At 41.7% G+C, this 26523-nt stretch overlaps 1 protein-coding gene across 2 annotated transcripts in view; it reads right to left on the bottom strand.

The window, feature by feature from the left end:
- The window catches only part of slc4a8 (solute carrier family 4 member 8), a 41945-nt gene extending 15854 nt beyond the window's left edge, over positions 1-26091 (bottom strand). For both annotated transcript variants that reach the window (XM_061785314.1, XM_061785315.1), the window contains exons 1-11: positions 25802-26091; positions 15033-15114; positions 14332-14481; positions 12462-12597; positions 7298-7458; positions 3706-3882; positions 2411-2502; positions 888-1045; positions 692-779; positions 295-441; positions 104-204 (exon numbers count right to left, since the gene is read on the bottom strand). In XM_061785314.1, coding sequence (XP_061641298.1) covers positions 104-204; positions 295-441; positions 692-779; positions 888-1045; positions 2411-2502; positions 3706-3882; positions 7298-7458; positions 12462-12597; positions 14332-14481; positions 15033-15114; positions 25802-25840 — 1331 coding nt within the window. In that variant the 5' untranslated portion in view covers positions 25841-26091. The remainder of the gene's footprint in view (positions 1-103; positions 205-294; positions 442-691; positions 780-887; positions 1046-2410; positions 2503-3705; positions 3883-7297; positions 7459-12461; positions 12598-14331; positions 14482-15032; positions 15115-25801) is intronic.
- Between the last annotated feature and the right edge of the window lie 432 nt (positions 26092-26523).

The following is a 26523-nucleotide window of genomic DNA, read 5'->3' as shown; positions in this document are numbered from 1 at the left end:
AAAATAATGTTGCCTGTCATTTTCAACGACCATTTAGGAAAAAATAAACATTTGGATAATAATTTGGAACGCAGTTGAGTGCAGCTGGGATACATGGATTCACCTTCCGGTTCTCTGCAGCTCTGGTCCATGGTGCTCCGCATGTAGCTCTTCCTCTACTTGGTAGGCTGTGCCATTAGGGACACCAGGCATCTTCCTCTTCTCCTTCAATTACAACCAAAAAATTAAGGTCAGCTATCTTCAGGATATGGCTTTTCTATTGCACCAACCAAAGCATTAAAAAACTGTGTGTACCTGAGATGGGACATTTTTGGGTGGCTCAATGCGGATCGAAGGGTCCCATTCCCCTGGTGGCAGGACAGTCACCTGGTCCAGGAACTCATCTATACCAGCCAGTAGGTCACTTCTGTCCTTTGCCTTGTAAGCTACACCATGGAAGATCTAGAGCACAGAGATGTAAAAGACATATGACACATAATGGTCTGCTTTCGCAAGATTATTTTTTTGTTTTTATTTTTTTGGAGAGGGGTTGCCGACTGAGCTCTAAATTTAGGTCATGAGCCATATAAAGATGTGAACACAATAATATATTTCAACAATTTGTAGTTGCAGTGCATTTGCATTGAGGTCAATTGGGGCAATGAACAGCTAGATCCAGAGAGTCAGGTTTTGTTTTGGAGGCACGTCTTACCTCATCCGTCATAATGGTTGCCATAGAGCGCCCGATCTCATGGTATTGCTGAGCTTTTCCATCTGGGCCCAGGAGAATGAAGAGGAACCTAAAACGATGAGTCGACGGCATACAGTATATCGTGTCCTCACTATTGAATGTACTGTACATAATTGAAGTGTTGTTGATGTGACTGTAGGGAGGTATTGCTGTCTACCTGGTAGGTATCGGGACCTCAGTGAGGCCAGTGAGCAGCACAGCGGGGGAGAGGCGAACAAAGGCCACAATGGGCCTCTCCAAGAAGTCCAGCTCTCCGACCAGCACATTGGAGGCCTCTGCTCCCTCTGGGATCTTCTTCATGAAGTGAAGGTCCACCTAATAAATATCAGTTGTGTGGAAATAGTTTTAAGAGACATGCTGTAATCCCTTTCATCATGGTATAATGCATTACAGTTTGTCCTACGTGAAAGCTTCTTCATATCTTTTTTGTATAAATATGGGACAATAAATTCTCTAATGACCAAATTTTAAAGTAGGGGTGACCAAGTTTTTTTAAAACTGAGAGCTACTTCTTGGGTACTGATGGCCACACTTCTGAAACAACAAATTAGCCCAAATTATATTCAATTATAAGTTATAATAAATAATGACATAAAGACACTGATTATAATTAATAATATAATAATATAATTTCTCACAATATCTATCAACAATGATTAACAAGGTATCAATATGGATTAACAGATATCAATATGCAACACTTTATTTCTGTAAATCTACCATTATTTACAGTTCTAAATGTTCACTTCCACAGCATTCCTAGGAAATAACAATGTCCCATTACTGGTGAGCTACTCATGTGGTCCTTTGGGGGCTATCTAGTGGCCGTGGCCAACATGTTTGGTGAACCCACCAAAGTCTATCTCAATTTTTCTCTTCTTGGCCCCATTTTAGCATCAAATGATTACGTAGTTTTTCATGTATAATATGCTTATCTGTATAATACACCCGCCCAAAATCGCACTTTTGCAGCGGAATTTTCCTTCTATGTATAATACACACGCCAGAATTGCTATTATCCATGCAAAAAAAATGTAAATATTATCACCGCATAGTATGCCTTACCTTTGCGCATGCGCTAAAGGAAACAAAAGCAGAAAATGCTTGCCTTGCTCTACACGTACGCGGTGAGGACAGTGATACTTCCGTCTAGGGAAGCAATTACTTAGTCTAATTAAGCTATATTAGACTAGAAATTATAATTGCACGTGTGTGCAAGGTATATTACAAATTCACGGGCAAAGGTTTCTGCCTTCTAGTAAACTAAGACGCTGAATCCGATGCTGTGTTTCGTCAAACATTTGTTATATTGCTAAGAGGTAGCAGCAGGGAAGTTTGTTGCATTGATTTTCGCCAGGCTGTCTAAGCTTGTCTAATTTGGGTAATTTTCCTTTGACCTATGTTTAGGACACACTCTCGATTACGAATGAAATTGGTTTGCATAAAAAAATAAAAATAAACATATTATACATGAGTAATTACAGCAGTTGGATTGTTGACCAACTACTAAACATACAGTATGAGCAGCAGATGAATAACTAATATTAAAATGTGGCCTTCATAGTATCCATTCACACATAGACTATTATGCACATAGGTTCTGTGACACAAGAAAGAAAATATGGACTTAGTTTTCTTGGAAGACGGGACAATTAAAAATTGTTCCACATGCTATTTTACCTTGCTGAGGTCAACTTGATGCCCGTCCTGTCCTGCGCCGTTTTTAGCTGGCTCTGCAGGGGGTGCAGGCTGGGGAGATGTGGCTGACCCCGCTGTGTGTGAGCAACAAATAGAGTGGAAAAGGATTTTATTCTGTGCAACATCTTTTTAATGTCTTAACAGATGTTGTCTTATAGTCCAATGCTTTTGACCTTTTGCCCCAAAATGCTTTGTGAGTCATTGTGTCTTCGTTCTGGATCTCCATTACTTTTGTATTTTCAGTTTGTTTTCTCTGTTTATTATTCTAGATCTGCAATCCACAGCAATATGGTCATAACGTATCATATTTAAAACTTGACACAACACCAAATGAACAAAATGAATCTTTAATTGTTTTCATGACTCTTGAGAAACACTTGTAGATGTCATTGATAGACATCCACACACAATTTGAACTACAAATGCAATGTTGTAGAAGAGCTGGATGAAGTGGCTGGGGAGAGGAAAGTCTGGGCTTCCCTGCCCCCGCGACCCAAGCCCGGATAAGTGGAAGAAAATGGATTGCTGGATGGATGAAAGGTTGCAGACAACCGCAGTGTATCCCATTGGTAAGTCTTCAATTGTTTATAATATGGCATATGTACAGTGTAGGCCTTACACGATCTTAATGCGTTCCGTGACCCCGTTTGAAACCCAAAACATTTGAATACTGAGGAAAAGTTTCCCATTGAAATGAATGGAAATACGATAAATCCATTCCAGCCCCAAAACTAAGTTATATTTACCCTTTTTTATATATATCAGCATGTGGCTAAAAAAATATATAGTGCAATACAGAAATAGGTGAAAAAACACTATTATAAAGAAAAAATACACAAAATAAACATGATCATTGTTTATTGCTCATTAACTTTAACTTAGGAGGGGAAAGTGGAGGAGGACTACAGCTCCTCATTGAAGAAGAGTCTGATTCAGGTTTTTTTTCTTCCTTTGGTCTGTTTCTTTTCAAATTAATTGGTTGATTTTGGCACAACAAGCCAATCCAGGGAAACTTATCCTTTTCAGCTCTGATAAAAATTCTGAAAGTGCGACATCACATTGTCAATTAAAAGATGAACTGCTCTGTTGGACAATTTGCTACCCTTTACTTTTGATCATAGAGCTTTAGTAATAAAAAGAGATTTTTGGCGCATGTTGATATCTCGACTACTATTACAAACACAGTAAATTTGTATTCAACAAAACTTGTTAGCTGTTAGTGCGCACAAAAATCCTCTTCGGCGGCAGGCACTTATAATGTTTAATAAATGAAAAACCTGTCAGATGGGGCTCAGACTGTTTGCGAGTCCCCTCTGCGATGGAGCGCACGATGGGCATGAGGTTCTTCTTCTTCTCATTCTGGTGGTGGTGCCTCTTTAGCAAGGCCTCCCGCACTTTAACCCTCACACTGTCGTCCAGTTCATGAGACGCCTCCTGATGATCCAGGACCATGTCTGTGAATGTGTGAATGCCAAAGCTTGCATTAACATAAGATACATTAAAGGTATTATAACAACAATATGTGTATTTTTGGAGACGTGTCTTGGTGTTGAAGTACAACTGTAATACTAATTGCAGGATATTTGATACTGGTCTTGTTAGACTGCTCAGTGGTGGTCAGTGTATGTCCTTGCTAATAAATCCTCCAACAAGGATTTATTTCTGTCAGTAAAGTGTCATATTTCCAAAGACATCGCTAAATAATTGAATTGTCAAAGCAATCATCAACACATCTTGATCTTACTGCCAAATCTTTCACTATGCCCTTTCTGAGATGCTGAGTCATTAATTGAACTTTTCAATACTTCTTTACTGTCTGGCACTCTGCATCCACACACGCATACACCCATGCACGCACACACGCACACACGCACGCACACACACACACACACACACACACAGTCCACATTAAATCTGAGCACATCTCAAGGCCAGTGCTGATGTGTTGAGTTCAGTGCTAGTATAACAATCAGCCTTGCTAATTGGACCACCAACAAGGGGACAGCAGAACCATGGCTGAAAATACACCAATTCACAAATAGGTTTATTCGCCACATGAGAAGTCTAAACAAATAACCTCACTGAAATACGATCTTAATTTCTCCCAATTTTTCCACCCACTCAAAAAGATGTACCTAAAAATAGGCATGTCGCTAAACATGTCTTTGTTCTAATCCAGCCTGTGGGCACCATGTAGGTGACCCCAACGACCACATAAAGTCACCCATGGGCCTGTTCTGAAATAGCTTACCAGTGATGGGACACTGTGATTTCCTAGGAATGTTGTATAAGTGATCATGTGAAACTGTAAACACTTGCAGAGATTAATAGACATAAAGTGTTGCATCTTGATATCCGTTCCTTGAATCATTGCCATGCTGTTGAACAGGTTGGAAATGTGGGTAGGACTCAATGGACAGTCTTTTAATGGTTCAGGTTCTACCTGGAGAAAATGAGTTATTTCATAACCATTGGAAGTTTTCAATCTCATATACGGCGTCCCTCAAGGGTCAGTTCTTGCACCCCTTTTGTCCAGCTTGTACTGAATATGCTACCATTGGGTCAAATTCTTCGGCACTTTAATGTTGACTATAATAGCTATGCAGATGACACAAAGTTATATCTAGCAGTGTCTCCAGATGGATACGGTTCAATAGAGGGATAAGTATGTATTGTAAGGTAACTGTTTTTAGCAGTAAATTGCGGAGCAGGATTGCTGTGAGTAAATACTTGGAGTCACTCTCTTTAAAAAACATAAACAAAGAATAAGTCTGAAACCTTGGTGTGCTGAGAGATTGCGATCTGACTTTCAGCAGTCATATTAAATTAATCACTAAAACAGGCTTCTACCAGCTGAAGAATATATCCAGAGTGAAGGGTTGCATTTTCCAAGAAAACCAGGAGAAGCTCATCCATGCTTTTATCTCAAAAGAACATTAAACAGATGCAGGTCATTCAGAACGCTGCAGCTCAGGTTCTGGCCAGAACAAAGAGATCAGCGCATATTATTCCAATTCTAAAGTCTCTACACTGTCTCCCAATCAGCTATAGAATTGACTTTAAAGTTCTGCTACTGGTCTATAAATCACTAAATGGTTTAGGTCCTGAATAAATTAAAAAAATGCTAATGGAATATAAACCTAGTATGGCGCAAGGTGAAGCAGAATTTAGCTGTTATGCTGCACATAAATGGAAAAAGTGCAGTCAGCCTCAAGTCGCAATGTTTTTAAGTCTCATGCTTATTACTGAGCATTTTAGAGTATTTTCATTTTTAAAATGATCCTTCTTGCACTGTACGCTTTTAGTAATTTTAGGAAGCTATCATTTTTTTCTGTAATTTATTTTTAAATGCCTTTTGCTCTTTGTTTTTAAATGCTTTTTATTCTTGTAAAACACATTGAGTTACCTTGTGATATTTGCCTTGCCTAACATGATCAGTGTCTTCACACAGATGCAATATCATTAATTATTAATACAAGCATATAATTAAAGCTAATTTGAACAAATTTGGTATTTCAGAAGTGTGTATTAAACTGCTAGCCTCACGCATTAATCAGTATCCAAGAAGTAGCTCTCAGTGTCTGCTTCTGCAGGTGCTTGTGGCAGGAGTCACATGGAGATATGTATGTGTGTGTGTGTGTGTCACTGAATCTTTTTGAATAACTTGAAGTGAACAGACAGTGGTCATTCAGTCACAAGCACTTAGTTAATGATAATATTTGTGCTGGCAGATTTGTCTAACTGCATTTGTTAATCTCATGCCTTTACATTTAAACACCTTAAGTGTGAATTTTGTATATATATAAAATATCCTTTAGACTATCATTGTACATCCATCCATTTTCTGAGCCGCTTCTCCTCACTAGGGTCGCGGGCGTGCTGGAGCTTATCCCAGCTATCATCAGGCAGAAGGCGGAGTACACCCTGAACTGGTTGCCAGCCAATCGCAGGGCACATACAAACAAACAACCATTCGCACTCGCATTCACACCTACGGGTAATTTAGAGTCTCCAATTCATGCATGTTTTTGGGATGTGGGAGGAAACCAGAGTGCCTGGAGAAAACCCACGCAGGCACGGGGAGAACATGCAAACTCCACACAGGCGGGGGCGGGGATTGAACCCGGATCCTCAGAACTGTGAGGCTGACGCTCTACCCAGTCGCCCACCGTGCCGCCTATCATTTAACAATACCGTGCAATCTACTTATGTAAAATTACGTCACAGGAAAGTCATTATGAATCGTTTCACACCTTTGTTAGATTGACAAGTTCTGTCTGTCTCCACTTTTAGGGTTATGCATTCTTTTAACTTTAGCCTATATATCTGGTGGGCTTCACTCCTGAAGATTGAGTGCAATTTAAAGTTTTGACTTTTCAAACATAATAATGACCACTTTTAACTGCCACTATCAGAGTCAGAGGTAATCATTTAACATTACGTTTATTATTGTGGTTGCAGTTGCAATGGGGTAGAAACAAACTGCAACCGCACAAGTTGTAACGTAAATGTAATAAACATAACTATGTTGATGGAGAGGGTTGGCTGTCTTTTCCATTTGACTTGTATCGAAATATACAAAGAGTTGTGTGCACAGTCAGTGGTAGAAGGTTGCAGACTAGGTAAATTGGGGTATCCGTTTCACTTTTTTCAGGTTTTGTTGGCTACATTATACAACTACGCATTAGTTAGGCCATGTTTTGGTACTGTAAATGTATTTCAAATATTCTGTTGCATCCTTCTCTCATCTCAAGTTAAGAGTCTTTTTTGTGAGAATCTTTTGATTGCCATGTTATTCCAGGTACAAAGAAAGGAATCCATTTTTGATTATTTTATCAGTGAGTCAACATATTACTGTATATGCTGCACCTGCAATCTCCTCAATGCAGTCAGCGTGCATGTCGAGCAACACGCTGCCATTGATGATGCAACTCCTCAACTCAAAGAGACTGTGGAGAGAGAGTGTAGCCACGTATGGCTTACTCCATCTCTCGCCGCCATCCTCCACATCTTCCTCAAACTTCAGCCACCTGGGGACAGACCAAGAAGACATCAGCGGCGGTAGTATAGTTAAAAATAAAAATAATAATTTACCAAGACACACAACATCTTAGAAGGGGATTACCTACCCTTTTGACTACTGCTACTCAAATTAGTAAACAGCTGACAAACCAGTAGGAAAATAGATGTGTACTCTAGAACTCAAAGTTAACTAATAGTAGACTAAGTCATGCTAAGATGCATAAATCAAAAATAAAATGTTATAAAAAAAGTGCAATGATGCTTTTAACGTTAATTTTCACTCGGGGGACGATAGAATGCCAGTCTTTAGCACAAGCACTTTATTGGTGACTGTCATGGTTGTTTCCTGCAGTCCACTTTTTGGAGCTTGGGTGGCGCTTCGTGCCTCGTCTCCCTCTCTCCCTCTCTCTCTCTCTCTCTCTCTCCCCCTCTCTCTCTTCAAAATCAGCACCACCTTGGCCGCGCACCTGTCCTCTATCGGCACTCATCACTGCCTGCATAAAAGCCTGCCGGATCCAGGAAACCATCGCCAGAGTATTAACACATGATTGTGGTGCACAACCCTCTCGCTCTTGTACGTAAGTCACTCGCTTTCCCGAAATCATACTTAGCTCCTTGTGTTCTCCTTCATCTCCAGTGCTCCTTCTGTGCCACCCGCCTCGCTGTCTGCTCCAGCCACGCCGCCAAGCTCACCCACTGGCTCACGTCCCCTCTTCCTGCTCGCTCCTTGTCCCGACATTCCACCATCTCACCTTGGATATCCTTACCCTGAGCGAACCTTCAATAAACCATTCTAAATCTACTCCCTGCGCTTCAGTCTGCTTTTGGGTTCAGTCAAAGCTGATACGAATTAGTATTGTGACAGAATACTCTGGCCATCATGGACCCAGCAACACCAGAAGTGTTGATGGAAGCGCTCGCCCATCAGAGCGCGTAAATAGGCAGACAGGACAGAGTCGCCCGCGAGATCATGGAATCTTTGAATACCCTCACACGATAAGTATCCCTCCTGTCCTCCCAGAGCCACTTCAGCAGTTCTTCCGTGAGTATTCCTCCCGAGCACGTACAAAGAACCGTACTCCGGGGACCTAGGTTCAATTTTTATTAGACTGCTCATTAGTCTTTGAGCTTCAACCACTTAGTTACCCCACGGACAAATCCAAGATTGCATTTATTATTAACCCCATGCGTGGAAGAGCTGCCAAATAGGCTACCGCGCTTTGGCATAATTCCTCTCCAGTCCTCGCGATAATTCATTCTTGGACGAACTTCAAAAAGGTTTTGATCACCCCGTCAAGGGTAGGGAAGCCACTCGGCGTCTCCTAGCCCTCACCCAAGGTTCAAGTTTTGTGGCGTCATACTCCATAGATTTCAGAATTCTTGCAAGTGAATGTGGTTGGGACGATGCCGCTTTAAAACAGATTTTTGTAAATGGATTATCCGAACAGCTCAAAGACGAGCTTGTAGCAAGGGACGAACCCACCTCTCTCTCTCTCTCTCTCTCGGAATTAATTACACTAACCATCAAATTGGCCAATCCGCTTTGTGAAAGAGTTTGAGAGTGGGGAAATAGAACACGCAGCATAGCACCATCCACGGGCACAGCGCCCCCAACCACTCCACCGCACCCTGAACCCCCCGTTACCTCCTCTTCACCTTCCACCAGACCTGAGGAGCCCATGCAATTAAGCAAGACCCGTTTAGACCCCCTGGAACACCAGCGCTGTGTTACTCAGCGATTATGCATTTATTGTGGATAGCCAGGTCACTTGATTGCCACCTGGCCCCTCAAACGAAAAAGACCGGGCTCGCCACAACCTGAGAGCGTCATGGTGAGCCAAACACACAACTCTCCTAGCTCTTCCTCCCGGTTGACCGTTCCTTCGTGTATTCTTGGTCCCGCTCGCAACAACCCTGTTACCACCCTCATTGACTCCGGTGTTGATGACAATTTTATTCATGAGGGCCTGGCGTGCCAGCTTCAGCTTCCCCTCAAGCCCCTCCCGTTCCCTAAGTTCACTTCCTTGGATGGGGGTCTCATTTCTCTTGTTACCCACCAAAGTGCACCATTCACCATGCTCATTTCCGTAAATCACAGTGAAACCGTCCAGCTGTTTGTCATTCCCTCCTCTGCGACTCCGTTAGACCTTGGTATCCCCTGGCTCCAGAAACACAACAATAACATTGATTGAACTCATCTGTCCATCACTAGTTGGAGTCCATTCTGTCACTCCCATTGTCTTCTCTCGGCCGCTCCTCCCTCCAGTAAACCTCCACCACCTGCCACACCTGTCGATCTCTCCCATGTTCCGGAGGAATACCATGACCTCTCCCCAGTGTTCAGTAAAGATCTTGCCATTTCAATCCCGCCCCCACTGCCCCTATGACTGCTCCATTGACCTCCTGCCCGGTGCCCCTCTCCCTTCCAGCTGCCTGTTTAACCTGTCCCATCCAGAAAAGGAAGATATGGAGGAGTATATCCGCGACTCCCTTGCCTCCGGACACATCCGGCCCTCCTCTTCTCCACTGGGGGCTGGAATATTTTTTGTCGACAAGAAAGATACCACTCTCCGCCCATGTACTGACTTCCGTGGTCTCAATGACATAACAGTGAAAAATAAAGCCCCCCTGCCACTCATTGACCCATCCTTCGAATCCCGCTGCGACGCTCAAATATTCACTAAGCCGGATCTACGCAACGCGTATCATCTCATCCACATTCGAGAGGGGGACGAATGGAAAACTGCCTTCAACACTCGCCTCGGACACTTTGAGTACCTGGTCATGCCTTTTGGATTAACCAAACCTTCATCAATGACGTCCTCCGTGAAATGCTCAACCGGTTCGTCTTTATATATCTTGACAACATCCTCATCTTCTCTCAATCCCTTGACGAACATCGCCAGCATGTCCGCCAAGTCGCTCGCAATTCCGCCTCCTGGAGCACCTTCCTTCCATGGGTGGAATATGCCCATAACTCCTTCATGAGCTCCGCCACAGGTATGTCTCCATTTATGGCCTGTTACAGTTTCCAATCTCCATTATTTAAGAAACAGGAGCATACAATGGCGGTTCCCACGGTGAGGGAGCACCTACTACGGATCCAATCTGTATGGAAGGACGTCAGGGCTGGTCTGACTCGTTCTGCTGAGAGGAACAAGCAGCTGGCAGATCTCCATCGCTCTGCCCTGCCAGAATACAAGGTGGGTCAGATGGTTTGTCTCTCCTCCCATGACGTCCCTCTCCAGACGGAATCCCGTAAGCTCACTCCACGTTTCATTGGTCCCTTCCCTATCACCAAAATCATCAACGCCACCTCTGTACAGTTAAAACTTCCCCTATCTCTTAAGATCCACTCGACATTTCATGTTTCCCTGCTTAAGCCTGTCTCCACTAGGGCCCTTTGCCCTCCGGACTTACCCCCTCCACTCCCCCGTGTCATTGACGATCACCCTGCCTTTAGGGTGTCGCGCATCCTTGATGTGCAGCCACGGGGCAGGGGCTTACAGTTTTTGGTTGATTGGAAGGGGTATGGCCAGGAAGAAAATTCCTGGATATCCCGCAAGCTTATTTAGGATGACTCTCTTATTAGAGACGTTTATGAAACGCACCCAGACAAGCCTGGGAGGACGCCGGGAGGCATCCGTTGGGGGGTACTGTCATGGTTGTTTCCTGCAGTCCCCTTTTTGGAGCTAGAGTGGCGCTTTGTGCCTTGCCTCCCTCTCTCCCTCTCTCTCTCTCTCTCGCTCTCTCTCTCGCCCCCCTAGAAAATCAGCACTAAATTGCAGCGCACCTGTCCTCTATCAGCACTCATCACTGCCTGCATAAAAGCCTGCCGGATCCAGGAAACCATTGCCAGAGTATTAACACGTTGTTGTGGTACACAGGCAGACCCTCGCACTCTTGTATGCAAGTCACTCGCTTTCCCGAAATCATACTTACCTCCTTATGTTCGCCTTCGTCTCCAGTGGTCCTTCCGTGGCCCCCGCCTCGCTGTCCGCTCCAGCCACGCCACCAAGCTATCCCCCCTGCTCACGTCCCCGCTTCCTGCTCGCTCCTTGTCCCGACAGTCCACCATCTCACCTTGGATATCCTTACCCTGAGCCAACCTTCAATAAACCATTCTAAATCTACTCCCTGCGCTTCAGTCTGCTTTTGGGTCCAGTCAAAGCTGATACGAATTAGTATCGAGACAGACTCATTTAAATTGATTTTATATTATTCTTTAAATAAATTATATTATCATTTATCATTAACATTCAATATTGGTATCAATCTAAATGTAAATAAATGAAACATTTAAAAATTAAAGGAAAAACATCACAATGCACGTTGGGGACACGTTATTAGGATTCCCACGTAGTTTCTAGGCAGGACATGCACCGCTGCAACATGATTGGCTCCTACGTGGCGGGAAGGGTAGGCTACGCACATGTAATGAGATGACCATCCCAAACATGTTTCACATTTGTACGAAATAAAAACAGAGGTTGAGGTTAGGTTTAGGGCTAGGGTTGGGTCTTAAGGTGGTTTAGGATAGGTTCAGGTTAGGATAAGGGTGGGTTAGGGTTAGTGGGAAACATATTAACGACTCCACTTTTAAGTCACATACTTGTTGGAAGCGTACCTCTGAAAGCAGTAAGACGTGTTTTACAGAGATACAACAACCAATCAGAGTGCAGCAGCGCGTGTCCTCAAGCCAGTAATATTGGAGCAGGGCGTGTACTGCCTAGAAACTATGTGGGAATCCTAATAACACGCTTTGGACAGCAGTTCATGCAATTATCTCCTTGTGATCATAAATTGATAAAAATGTCAGTAGCAAAACATAAAACAATGGCTCAAAATATGAAATTAGTACTTTGTATCTCAGTGTGAGGGAGCACTTGAGCTCTTCCTGGTCAACAAATTGTCCAGTAGGCTCTAAATGTGAACGTCCATCTCTGCCGAGCCGTCAGAAGCTTTTATTACCAGGCTTTGTTTCCAGTGGCTCTCAGAGGAAAATACTGACCTGGCAGTTTCCTTCCACTCCGCATCTTTGCCATCTTTCACACAGATCTCATCCAGCTCAGTGAACAACTCGTGGGCCACATGCTCAGCATCTTCCTCAGTTCCCAGAATGAACTGGACACGCTGCGATGGCGTGTCTGACAAAGTGGAAAACATGTGAGTGTCATGAGATGAACTAACTTGTCACAGTTTTACAGTATTTATGGATAGGTTTTTGTTTATAATTGTTTATGATTGTGTGTGTGTTGCGCTGATAACTCAGTACAACCCCAATTCCAATGAAGTTGGGATGTTGTGTTAAACATAAATAGAAACAGAATACAATGATTTGCAAATCACGTTCAACCTATATTTAATTGAATACACTACAAAGACAAGATATTTAATGTTCGAACTGATAAACTTTATTGTTTTTAGCAAATAATCATTAACTTTGAATTTTATGGCTGCAACACGTTCCAAAAAAGCTGGGACAGGGTCATGTTTCCCACTGTGTTACATCACTTTTCTTTTAACAACATTCAATAAACATTCGGGAACTGAGGACACTAATTGTTGAAGCTTTGTCGGTGGAATTCTTTCCCATTCTTGCTGAATGTACAGTTTCAGCTGTTCAACAGTCCGGGGTCTCCGTTGTCGCATTTTACGCTTCATAATGCGGCAGACATTTTCAATGGGAGACAGGTCTGGAATGCAGGCAGGCCAATCTAGTACCCGCACTCTTTTACTACGAAGCCAAGCTGTTGTAACACGTGCAGAATGTGTTTTGGCATTGTCTTGCTGAAATAAGCAGGGGCGTCCATGAAAAAGATGTTGCTTGGATGGCAGCATAGTATGTTTCTCCAAAACCTGCATGTACCTTTCAGCATTAATGGTGCCTTCACAGATGTGTAAGTTACTCATGCCATTGGCACTAACACAGCCCCATACCATCACAGATGCTGGCTTTTGAACTTTGCGTCTATAACAGTCCGGATGGTTCTTTTCCTCTTTGGTCCCAAGGACACGACGTCCACAATTTCCAAAAACAATTTGAAGGTCATGGGCATTCAATGTTGGTTTTCGGTCTTGCCGCTTACATGCAGTGATTTCTCCAGATTCTCTGAACCTTTTGATGATATTATGGACCGTAGATGATGAAATACCTAAACTCCTTGCAATTGTACGTTGAGGAACATTGTCCTTAAACTGTTGGACTATTTTCTCATGCACTTGTTCACAAAGAGGTGAACCTTGCCCCATCTTTGCTTGTGAATGACTGAGCAATTCAGGGAAGCTCCTTTTATACCCAATCATGGTTCCCACCTGTTCCCAATTAGCCTGTTCACCTGTGGGATGTTCCAAACAGGTGTTTGATGAGCATTCCTCAACTTTCTCAGTCTTTTTTGTCACCTGTCCCAGCGTTTTTGGAACATGTTGCAGCCATTAAATTCTAAGTTAATGATTATTTGCTAAAACCAATAAAGTTTATCAGTTTGAACATTAAATATCTTGTCTTCGTAGTTTATTCAATTAAATATAGGTTGAACATGATTTGCAAATAATTGTATTCTGTTTTTATTTATGTTTAACACATCGTCCCAACTTCATTGGAATTGGGGTTGTACAAGTGTAGTTGTGCACATAAGCATACATGCAGACTAGTTCCTGTTAATTAGCAGACTTGTCAATCTTGGCCTAGGGGTGTGTGTGTGTGTGTGTGTGTGTGAGTACAACTGCATCGATAGCCATGATTGATCAGTCATTTAAAACCTATGTGTGACGTAATTTTTTAAATTAAAAAAACATTATTATTATTGTAAAGAGTAGTACAAATTGTACAAATGTATCGCAAAACTGTCAACATGGAGGGAATGTCTTTCTGTGTGTACCATGACAGGGCTTCTTCTCATTTCCAACGCTTTGTTGTACTGTAATGCTCCCTGTCCTCTTGTCTTTCTTACGATGCCGAGAGCCGTGAGCCTTGTGGTGTCGATGGCTCTGCCGGGGCATCCGAACACCCACAAAGAGAGTCCTGTGGCCTGAAAAGAAGGTGAGAGAAGTTATTCAATATTTATTTTACTCAAGAAAGCAATGTATACTCACCGCCCAATATGTCTTGAGGAAAGAAGGACTAAGATCTCTATTTCACACAGATAATATATTGGAAACAAAAGTAAATACGGATTAAATCAGTTGCTCTCGAACCCCCGAAAGGCTGCTGTGGTAGTCACTTTCCCCACTATATAAATGATCCGGAGGCACTTCAACAGCATTATTTCGAATAGAACAAATTTCCATCAAGGACTAGTATTTTCTTTAGAAACTGAAGCTGAGCTGAAATGGTCAAATGAAAAAATGAATTGAGGACTAAAATGTTATTTAATACATCATAGCATTTAATATTAATTCATTGATATCATGCATATTTCCCCTCAAAAGCTGCCAGCAGTTTAGACGCGACTCAGATCAGATTCAGTTCAGATCGCGGCAATTTGATGGGATGCTTCGTAGTTGCTCTGATTTTCCCGATGCTGTGACATCATTTCAACATCTTTGAAATAAAAATTGTTGGAGTACTTTTTGTACCCACCTTCGAGTTCTTCCTTCTCATAGTGAATGTTCAGCACTGAGCTGGTCCCACCCTGGTCTATCACCACCTCCTCATCCGGCCGCTGAATGACAGACAGACACACAACAACGATCATAACACCTTTAAAAGTGTAATGAATAATCTTTCCCATCATTGAAATTCAGGAAAATTGAGTAATACTGTATGCATACTTTTTTTCAGCCGCCAAAATGTGCTGCATTGAACATACTCTGACTTTTTGAAAGACCATTCCCTCAGGTCATAATGTCCAAAAGTGAATTAAAGCATAAAAACGTTAAAGAGAGGTGAGCACAGCCACTAATTACATGAAACATGAACAACACGAGAGAAAGACTTCATATATTACATGAGATGAAAACATAAAACAAGCCAGTTGAGGAACATCGTAACGGAATCTTTTTCCATTTCTCCACACCACCTCCTCTGCTGAAAGTATACCTCTGAGTGTTTGAGAGAATATAGTGTGGAGACTGACAAAGACATCTATAAAGGAAAGCAGGCAGCTTACTAGTTGTACAACACATTTTAGTGCATGAGCTGACCACACACATGCAAATACAATTTTATACTCTAGGTACAGAATGTTCTCACAAGAATTTAGTATCCTACAAAAAAAAAAGAGAGCCATTTATAGTTAGATTGTTCAGTTCAGATGGCAGTGTACTATCCACTTCAAAAAAGTATTGGTGCAACATATGCCAAAGAAAGGATATTTTAAACCATGAAATTCAGATGTTTTTGGAGAGGCTTGGGTACAGGAGGGCTTACTGTATTAGTTATTCTATCCATCCATCCATTTTCTGAGCCGCTTCTCCTCACTAGGGTCGCGGGCGTGCTGGAGCCTATCCCAGCTGTCATCGGGCAGGAGGCGGGGTACACCCTGAACTGGTTGCCAGCCAATCGCAGGGCACATACAAACAAACAACCAGTCGCACTCACAGTCACACCTACGGGCAATTTAGAGTCTTCAATTAACCTACCATGCATGTTTTTGGGATGTGGAAGGAAACAGGAGTACCCGGAGAAAAACCACGCAGGCACGGGGGAGAACATGCAAACTCCACACAGGCGGGGCCGGGGATTGAACCCGAATCCTCAGAACTGTGAGGCTGACGCTCTAACCAGTCGCCCACCGTGCCGCCTTAGTTAGTCTATAAAACAAGAAATTATTCATTAACTATTAAGAAGTAACAACAAAGTAGGGCAATGTTCATTATTCAGAGAAAAAGCTAACCAAATTCTTGTGAGATCATGCTTGCATGGAATAGAGCACAGGTGTCAAACTCAAGGCACTTCCATGATTCTTGCAAAAATATGTACCAAAATTTCAAATTTTCACATGTAATAAATAATAACGTTGAGATATTGTAAGTAGTTTTGGTTACCAAAACCCCTTTTTACAGTAACTTTGATCATAAATGAACAAACTTTTATTCTTGACTTCTGATTTCAAAGCTGGTTATACATCCATTTGTTGTGTGTATGTAATAATATGATGTGGCGATTAAACAATTATATGGTTTCACAGGCATAACGGCCCTCTAAGGGAAACTTAACTACAATGTGGCCAGCGACAAAAATGAGTTTGGCACGAGGCTCCTTCCACTCCCTCCAATATACATAAGCTGTAAGGTCAGAGCAAATGTTTGTCTTCAACAAGTGCGTGTGCAGGATGCAGACTGCATGCTAATCTGACAAACAACAACAACAACAACTTTATCAATGGAATGGCACAATACAAATCATCATATACAACGGGTCTCAAAATCATGACCCTCTGGTGCCTAAGCCAAGAGACTTTTAGACGAAGCTACCAAAATGAATCAGTGCAGGTCTAGGTCACGCAATCTGCCATAGTCATCGTTCATTCCGCTATTGAATGAGTAGCTAATGCAATACTCATTGGGTGTAATGTTGACAATGTATCTTCCTCAAGTGTCATTAGTGAGGCCTGTGAGTCTGAATTAGTGAGGAAATGAGAATATTTGGAGCTGCCATGTCATGATGCAAGATGCCGGTTTAAACCTCAGTGGAAAACATGCTTAATCATTCATGCCAGGATAAAAACAGTTACATGTCACAATAATGAAAGTTAATGGTAATTTAATGGCAAAGCCATGTGGGCACCTGTACTTGATGTGTTATGTTTCACTTTGCCATCATCCAGCATATCAGTCACTCTGTAACTAAGCATGACTTTATCCCAAGAGAATTCTGTCTGTTCAAACAAGGCTTTAATTGGAGGAGCCCTGATGAGGCCAACCACTGATTTGGAGTTTAATATTAAAGGCAAGGCCGGGATTTGAACCTCAGTCCTCAGAACTGTGAGGCAGATGTGCTCTTTGTAATTGCAAAAATAAAAATAAAATTTGTTGGGGTTTTTTTCTACTTCAAAACATATGTATCGGTACATATTATGTCATTGCACAAATTAGAATTTTATGGATGCAACACGTTCCAAAAAAGTTGGAATGTGTTGCAGCCATAAAATTCTAAGTTAATGATTATTTGCTAAAAACAATCAAGTTTATCAGTTTGAACATTAAATATCTTGTCTTTGTAGTGTGTTCAATTAAATATAGGTTGAACATGATTTGCAAATCATTGTATTCTGTTTTTATTTATGTTTTAACACAACGTCCCAACTTTATTGGAATTGGGGTTGTACATTCAAATGACTGTGTTCAAAGAACAATGCCAACAGATCATACCTTCCACTAAAACAAATTAATTAATAAAAAAAACAAAAAAAAACAAAAAACACCTAACACAATAGATATTTACTGCAAAACAATGTAACTTTTGCTGTGGCCTTACAGAGATACGTTCAGGAATACTTGGCTTCACATTGGCAAATCCAACACACATAACAAACACGATGAATATCTCAAAGACGTTCTACGATTTGGTGACGCCAAAACAGTGAGAGTATTGTTGTTCTGAGAAGTTGTCACAAATTATAGTGGGGTGAACGGAACGGGCACACACACAGACAGTGCGTGTGTCTTCATCTCCACTAAACCCCTGAGACTGACTCACAGAACCCCAGGGGTTTGATCGGACCCAGGTTAAGAGCTACTACTCTGCAGCCAGTAGAAGAAAATGTCAATAACTCAGTCAAAGGTGTTCACTCATTGATTTTGTGGGTGAGAAATCTTACTAAAGCCTTGGCAAAGCTCTGTGATCTTGTTATCTGTATTCTAATGTGAATATACTGTATACAGTACAGAATCTCTGTCTGAAATAAAAAATAAGATTCTCTCTCTTTCGCTCTCTCTCCCACACACACATGCATACACGCACACAAAGAGTGTTATCAGTCATTGCAGCCGTGGCTGGTGAAGTGCAAGCTTCTATGCAGTGTGTGGGTTTGCAGCTCAAGCTTGAGGCACCATTAGAGTTGGAGCTTTACCAAACATATACAGTAAACACCAAACAAGAGAGCTTGATGAGAGACAGAGACTATCATGGGTCTTTGTCCCAGAAATAGCAACGCACCATCAGATCGTCAATTGCGCATTTGGTTCAAACACGCACACATGAAAGGCCCTGTGACCAAGTAGCCATTTAGATCTTTTGTGTTACGCCGTGTGCTTCTCTTTTCCTACTGGCATATTCATGTGAGCGTTTTTGTTTTTCTTTTGTATTTGGAGGTTAATGGTTCCCTATCATTCACCACTCACCTCCACTGTGTCACATTTAAGTGCTTCACATAATTAAAGGCTCACAAGACACTCAAGGGTTTTTCCTGCAGGTGAGTGCACATACCTCTGTGAACACATGCACACATTTCCACCAACAGGGAACATCCAGTGTGTTTCTGCAGCCTGCTTTTATCTCTTGGCAACTGACCTTTTTCTATGTTCTTGTCCCTGAACTACAGTGACACGCGGCTAGGGAAAGTTTATGATTCTCAAAACTCATTTTCCATGCAGATTACAGACACTCGTCCATGGAAATTGTTCTCAGCAAGATGCAAAATGGCTGTCTTGCCCTTGTGTCCCCTTCAAATGCCACACGAAGTGGAAAGCGATAATATGAGACAAGGCAAAATACAATCATGTAATGTATGTCGATCACAGTCTGTCAGTCTCAAATATTCAGGTGCTCTTTTGCAAACTTCAAACTAGTAGCAGTGTTTTTTTGTTGTTGTTTTTTTTACAGTATTGACGTCGTCTGTGGTGTCCTCCAATGACATCCCTTTTTATTTTAATCCATAGATTTGTCAACAGAGATGTCGACATGTCGCAGAGAATTCCATAAATCTTTAGCCGACATTCTAGGATTCTTCTTTACCTCTTTGAGCATTCTTTTAACATTAATTGCCGCACAATTCGAAAAAGAAGCTCACCACTCTAAAATGCAAAACCCCCAAAACACTCAAGAGACGATGTGTACATTCACTTCCTGTGTATATTCCTCCTCTTCTCTAAACACCCCTTATTGAGGCTACGCCATCTTTGGTTAAATGTTGAAAAAAGCAAATAACGCGCAGTTTTCATTATTTGATGTTCGCTGTATCTATGCTAATGTCATGCATGGTGACAGTTAGCGCCCTTCGAATTGTACGGCCTCATTTTAGAGGTTCCACTGTAAAAGCGCAAAAAGACACGTTTCTGGCCAAACAAACGAGCAATTACACACTTTCCCTAAATCTGACAACGCAAACAAATCCCTGATCTGGCCACATTAATATATTCTTTAAGCACTTAGAAAACAGCAGAAAGTCCTCAGTCAAGCACCTAGACACATGGAATCCCAAATAGAATGGTGGCATCATTTGCCTTCGTTTGCTAAACAAACAAACACATATAAGATGTCTCAATTGTTCTACTTTTCAAGATGCATCCCACAAAGATTCTCACAATAGAGAAAAACAGCAGTCGTATACAGTGTCCTACTGACTTAAGTATCGCAGTCTCTTCAGAATTCAACTAATGACTTACGACCATTTCCATCACATGGCCAAGCTCTCAAAATAATATATTTGAATGTCTGAATGCTCTCGTCATTGAAGGACATTGAATTGGTCAGAACAAATAGAGCGTCAATGATTTGAATCATACTCTCCCCCGACCAAACAGCCCCAGCCCCCCTCGACAAGGCAGGTCAATCGATGTCCTTTGGCTTTTACTCCATTAGGACTGCAGAGGCATGCTAAGTCCCATGAAGTGGCATGGCATGGGGCATATTGCATCACAGAGGCTGTGTGTTTATTTCAGACACGGCAGAGCACAAAAGTCCCCGTACACTGTGTATATGACAAAAGAAGGTAGCGTTAAGTTAAACTTAAGCTATCAGAAGTGCTAATGAGCATCAGTCCTTGTTGGTGGCGCAGGTTGCTAAAAGCGGATCTTTACTCTGCATGAGCATGATGACCAAATATTTGCATATTCATTCATATGAATGCTACCATGAGTTCTATATACAGTGCAGTGAAAAAGTTTTGACCCCCTTTTCAAATTCTTATTTTTCTTGCATAGTTTAACCACTTTGTTTAAGATCATCAAACAAATGTTAAATTCAGACACAGATAACCAAAGTAAACATGAAATTCAGTTTTGAAATGGTGATTATGGGCCCCCAAATGAGTAGCTGCACCTCTGGGAGCACCTAGGATTGCGTGCCACAAATCCTGCTTAGCAACAAGAAGCCACATTACTGTGTCAGCAAGACAGTACTTTTTTTCCCTTCCAGTTCTGAGATTTTGTAATGAATCAATAATGATTTGTGTTTTCATAATGTTGATGTTTGGGGGGAAAACAAACAAAACAAAAAAACATCAGACAATAATAGAGAGGACTGTATTGGTATGTAGCCCACATGCACATTTTTGTCATCCAGAAGGGTGCTCCAAAATTACTTATACGTTAATTTAAATACTGTATGAATATCAGAGTAACTACTGGTACATGTAATGTAAAGGAAGAGATTTATTCACAAAATGACAACATTTTATGACCAATTTCACAAAACTTCACAAATGTTCAATAAGCGCTCTGCCAGTGTCACTCATTTCTTTTGAGCCTTCTTTTTCAATTTTATGTCAAAACCTCTTTTCCAGTTGCTGTATTTGAAATGAATTTCCTCAAAAAAATAAAAATAAATAAAAGCAGACTGCTCACTCTCGTTTGAATGTGTTTGCACATTTTGTAACACATAAAATGCCCTTCCATTGCAAGCCAATGTATTTTTTTTAACCTGGTAACAAAGGAGTACGTAAAACATTAAACTAACGTTAAACTTACCATATAGTTTTTACACATCCTGTTAAAATTTGGGTTCATTTGAGCAAGAATAGGCTGTAGGAGGTCGACAGTAGCTTGGTAATAACGACATGACGGATAGATTGAAGACTTTTACACATTATTGTAAAAAGCTCTTCTGGCAACAGACTGACCCTACTGTACTCCAACTGGCAGACCTGATTCTGTCTAATTAAGCACTTGTCGAACGTGTTCAACATGGATTCCATCCACCCTTCTCGCCTCGCAAAAGAACCCTTAGTTGACAGCGGGGACACAGATCCTGACTCAAACAACTGGACCTGTCACTTCCAGACTGAGGTCCGTGCCCGAGGGGAGCCGTGACGGCGTCTCTGTGCCGCAGCCGCACACACGCATACACACATGATAAACACCATTAAACACTTTGGTGTTTGACAACTCGAGACGTGTGACAGTGGCTCACTCGTCAATACGTGACAGGATGTAATGGCGAGACAGGAAAGGAGAGAGCGGCTGTTCTAACGACTGCTTTAGCCCACAGGCAGAATGAGTCATACTGCCTCCACCTCGCTCAACGCCTCATGTTCCAATCTGCTCTCCAGCCTTCCACCTCTAATTGTTTTAGTCCTACAAAGATCGGTTTAGTTGGATTTGTGGCTGCATGATGGATTGAAGCAGTCGATAGGAATTGGAGAAGTGTTACAATACACTTCATTTCTTTCAATGTCAGTTATAGACAATTAGAAGTTATTCGTGTGCTAGGCACTCATGAAACGAAATTGTTTTACAAGAATTGATTAATTTGGAACTAAAAGTGAAGTGTTGAAAAGGGTATAAAGCTGGCTTCCTTGACTGATTTACAATAAAAATGATGTATTGAAACATGAAAGTCAGCTATATGTGAACCACTACATCCAAAGCCCCGCTATGCCTTATAGCTTTACTACACTAGACTACTTTCCCAACCTTTATTGAGCCAAGGCATATACAGTATATTACATTAGAAACACACCACGAAAGAAAAATGTCACAAAAAGTATGACTACTGAGATAATGATAATCTCACCTCAATTTACTCACAAATTGACTTACTCAATGTGAAATCTGGGGTTGTGTAATTGAACACATGGCTGATATAATTGCAGGAAGGCAGCCACGACTTACACCGTTGTATGAATGGCAACAGGTGCACGCACACCATATTGTACCTTCTGCTATCTAATGGAAGAACATTTAATTGCGCTGCCGCTCACCATATGTTGCTGGCATAGATAGATGAACAAAGATATATCTGTAATTAATAAATAATAATTTTCAGACATCATGGCACACGAAACGCCAGGCTGGGAATCACTGGACTAGACAATCATTGTGTAGTCCATCGCTGCAAGGACAACGTGATGAAGGATACATTTATGGCAGGATGGAAGCCAAACTACGCAGGTAAAGGTCCTCCTTGGTTGAGGTACAACTTCTAAAAACAGAACGTAATTGGTGGGATAGTCCAAAACTACAGCAATGCTTTTAATTATAATTCCACTTACCAAATAGACTACATTGACCTATCTCAAAGTCATCAAGATGATTAAAATAAAAGGTTATTGGGACGCATGCCAAATAGTTACTTTCAAAGAAGCAAAGAGCTATGACTGTTGAGGTAATTAAAACTGGGACAAATTTACAATGCGTAATGTCAAATTATATTTGATCATAATGTAATACTGTATGCAAACCAGGGGGTTTTCTATCTTAGAGCCTCACACTAAATATTCCGTTATTATTCAGACAAAAGTCATATTCAGATTCATTTCATTTTTCACATCTTGTTTGGTTAGTTACACTGTTTCAACTGCGCAGAGACTTTTCTCTGAACTTCTTCACTTCAGTCAAAAGGATACATTACAACATTTGCTTCACTTCACTTGTGTGCATTTGTCTCACATGTGTAGTTTCTCTTTTGAACTCCTGAAGAAGCAGGATCCTGCTTATCTTATCACTGGTAGGGTGTGAGAAACCACATGGTTCGACTGCCTTATGATGAAGTGTCCGATTTTCATATCGTCCAAGGTGTAATGCTGCGTTCATGAAAACCTCTGATTCCGAAAAGTGCATTGGAACGTCAGACTTCCAATTCGCAATAATATGACAGGCTTTACCGAGCCGAAGAAATCTGACATCACACAACAATAGCGGTGCCGGAGTGAAGGTGAAACAGAAATTTAACAGACTACAACATACTATATACTAATTTATTATTAATGTTAAAAGCAATTACAAGAGATATCTGCCTTTATTACAATCTATGTTTAAGGAAATTGGTTTGAGGATGTTGCAGCAGCAGCATGGTGGCCGACTGGTTAGCACATCCGCCGTGGGTTCAAATTCAGGCTGCGGCCTTCCTGTGCGGAGTTGGCATCTTCTCCCCATGCCTGTGTGGGTTTTCTCTGGCATTCCGGTTTCCTCCCGCATTCCCAAAACACGCATGGTCAGTTAATTGAAGACTCCACATTATGGCTTCCAGGAATGCGAAGTTATCAATGTTCTTTCACCATCATTCCTGTCATACTGTGTTGCGTGTTTTTGTTTGCACACTTAGGACAAAAGTCCTGTTTTTGTTTTAATTCCTTATTTAAAAAAACAAACAAACAAAAACCACACCATCCAAGCAACATGTTTTTCCTCATGTTTTTGAGATTGTAGGGTGAAAGCTGCAGCTGGCTACAAGTGTGGACTGAATGGGTGGCAACAATGGGAAAATGAAATGCCGGTATTTTGAGGGTAATAGCCCGTCAGCAACAACAACTATGAACTAGTTCGTTTTTGGACCGCTGAACTTAGTTCAAAATTTGGAACTAAGAAATAAACTACTTCATTTTTGGAACGATAAACTAAACTTAGAACTAGTTCATGTAGGAAATGAACTTTGCCCAACTCTGAACCTGTATTATTTCACATCACAAAAATCGCAATGTCCATTTTTCCCAATATTGTGCAGGCCTACTCCAAATTGTCCTTAGGTGTGAATGTGAGCGTGAATGGTTGTTTGTCGATATGTGCCCTGCGATTGGCTGGTGACCCTAGTGAGGATCAGCGGTACATAGAAGGGATGGCTGGATGGATGGATGGATGGATGGATGTTGCGGTACATAATGCAGTACAATGCAAAGATTTTTTTTTTCTTGAAGTATAGTGTAATGTTTAAAGACATTATCAGCCACACTGTATTTGTTGTTTTGTTTTGACTGGAATTCTTTGGTCGGATCATAGAGGTTCACAGTGGGAAATTACCTAATTCCCAGTAGTCTGAGCTGCAGAATATGTTACCAAATAAGGTTCCGTGTCCTCTAAAATAAATATTAGAAACTGCTTTCATTATGATGCAGTTCTATATAAATGCAAACTACTGCCACAAGAATAAACACTTTGCTCAATTTAGGCAAGAATAATATATTTAAAAGGTTAAATCGTTGATACAACTTCAGAATATAATAAAATAGGTTGGCGTTTGCATGTTCTTCCAGTGATTTTGTAGGTTTTTGCAGCTAGTCCGTCTTCCTCCCACATTCCAAAAACATGTTAGGGTCATTGAATACTCTAAATTGTCCTTACGTTTAAATGTGAGTGGGAATGATTGTTTGTCTATATTTGTCTATCTGTGATTGGCTGGGGACTAGCCCGGGATGTACCCGCGCCTCTCGCCCAAACTCAGCTGGGCACACGTGCAACCCTAATCAGGATAAGCGGTATAGAAAATGGATGGATCGCACATGTGAAGGATATTCCTGTACAATTGCTCTACATGCGGATTTCAATGGGAGCCCAACAAATGAGATCACCTGTAGTTAACCAAAACATCCTCCTGACTCCATATATGGCCAGCCATTATAGAATGATATCATTATTGATCATCGACATGGCGTGAGTCTGCTATGAACCACACTGAGCCCCCCCGCTGCAAGCAGAGGGCACTTAGACCAAACATGCCTAGTCCACATCAGCACCTGACTGCAGCTCTGATCATACATCACGTCAGAGAACATGCAGCATTCTGCAGTATGCCCAAGAAGCCCCGCTGCTGGAATGACTAATAATATGGTCGCACATGCAGACGGCGGGGGAGAATGGCGTCAAGGTCGTTCGAGGGTAACTTGAGAACAGCCACTATGTGTTTTGGCCATTGGCGACCACTTTTGCAGAACCCCGTAATTAACGAGCATCAATGACGTCACCGTGCGTTGCAATGTGACAGCAGCTTCCATAATGACTGAGTTGCATGTCACAGTAACAATGCCAACAATCCACAATCACAGCCCATCGCTGGCATCGCCTTCAACTTATCACGTGGAGCATTTATTTGGACATATAACATTCCAACGTGCTGCGACTCTGGACGCAGCCATTAGGAAATGTTATTAAAAAGTTCCCAAACACATCTTAGTCATGTGAAATGACAAATTCAAGTTGTGCACAAGTTACTCGTCAACACGTCATGCATGCGAAGCACAGGAAACTAGACTGTACCTGGTAGCTCAGGATGCTGTCAGGTTCGTGGACGGGCATGCTGGTGGCCTTTGCGCTGACCTGGAGGAGGGAAAGGTGACACTTTCTCCGCCTTGGACCTTCGCGTTGAAGAGCAGGACGTTAACACGAAAACAGTGGCGAGCTGGCCCCAGCAGCCGCTAACATGTCGCGTGTCAACATCACTCCCGAAGGAGGAAAACGATTTTGCACATCCTCTGACAGTGGGATGCTTTCCCGGCCGCGCTTTCCAGCTCCCCCTCCCTGCGCACTCGTGCCTAGTCCTGGTCCTGCAGGCTGCCGGAGCAGGATGCAGCGAGTCGCCGCACGATCAGCCAATCACAGCTCGGGATGCAGAGAGCGCTTCAGCTTCGACCAATCGTAGCAAACGTATCGACATTTCAGCCAATGACAGAGTAGACAAATAGCCTAATGGCGACTATTACAACCTCATAGATGCCCGTCTAGTTGATTTAATGTAAATCTTATTAAAATAGTTGACTGTAGTATGAATCTTAAGTAATGGATTCTCATTCCAGTTGAGTATTTCAATCACAATAAATAACATTCTTCTTATTATTATTATTATTATTAATGTTTAATTAATCGATACAACCATTTTCTAAAGGGCTTATAGAAGTTGGAGTATCCAGAGAAAACCAATAGAACACGTTGATGATGATTATTATAAACATCCCCTGATATATAGTTTGCCAGGCATTTTA

This window comes from Phyllopteryx taeniolatus, chromosome 9, assembly GCF_024500385.1.
Source record: "Phyllopteryx taeniolatus isolate TA_2022b chromosome 9, UOR_Ptae_1.2, whole genome shotgun sequence".
NCBI classification, from domain to species: Eukaryota; Metazoa; Chordata; class Actinopteri; order Syngnathiformes; family Syngnathidae; genus Phyllopteryx; species Phyllopteryx taeniolatus.
Note: the sequence above shows the minus strand (reverse complement) of the source record. Positions and strands in the feature narration are given on the sequence as shown.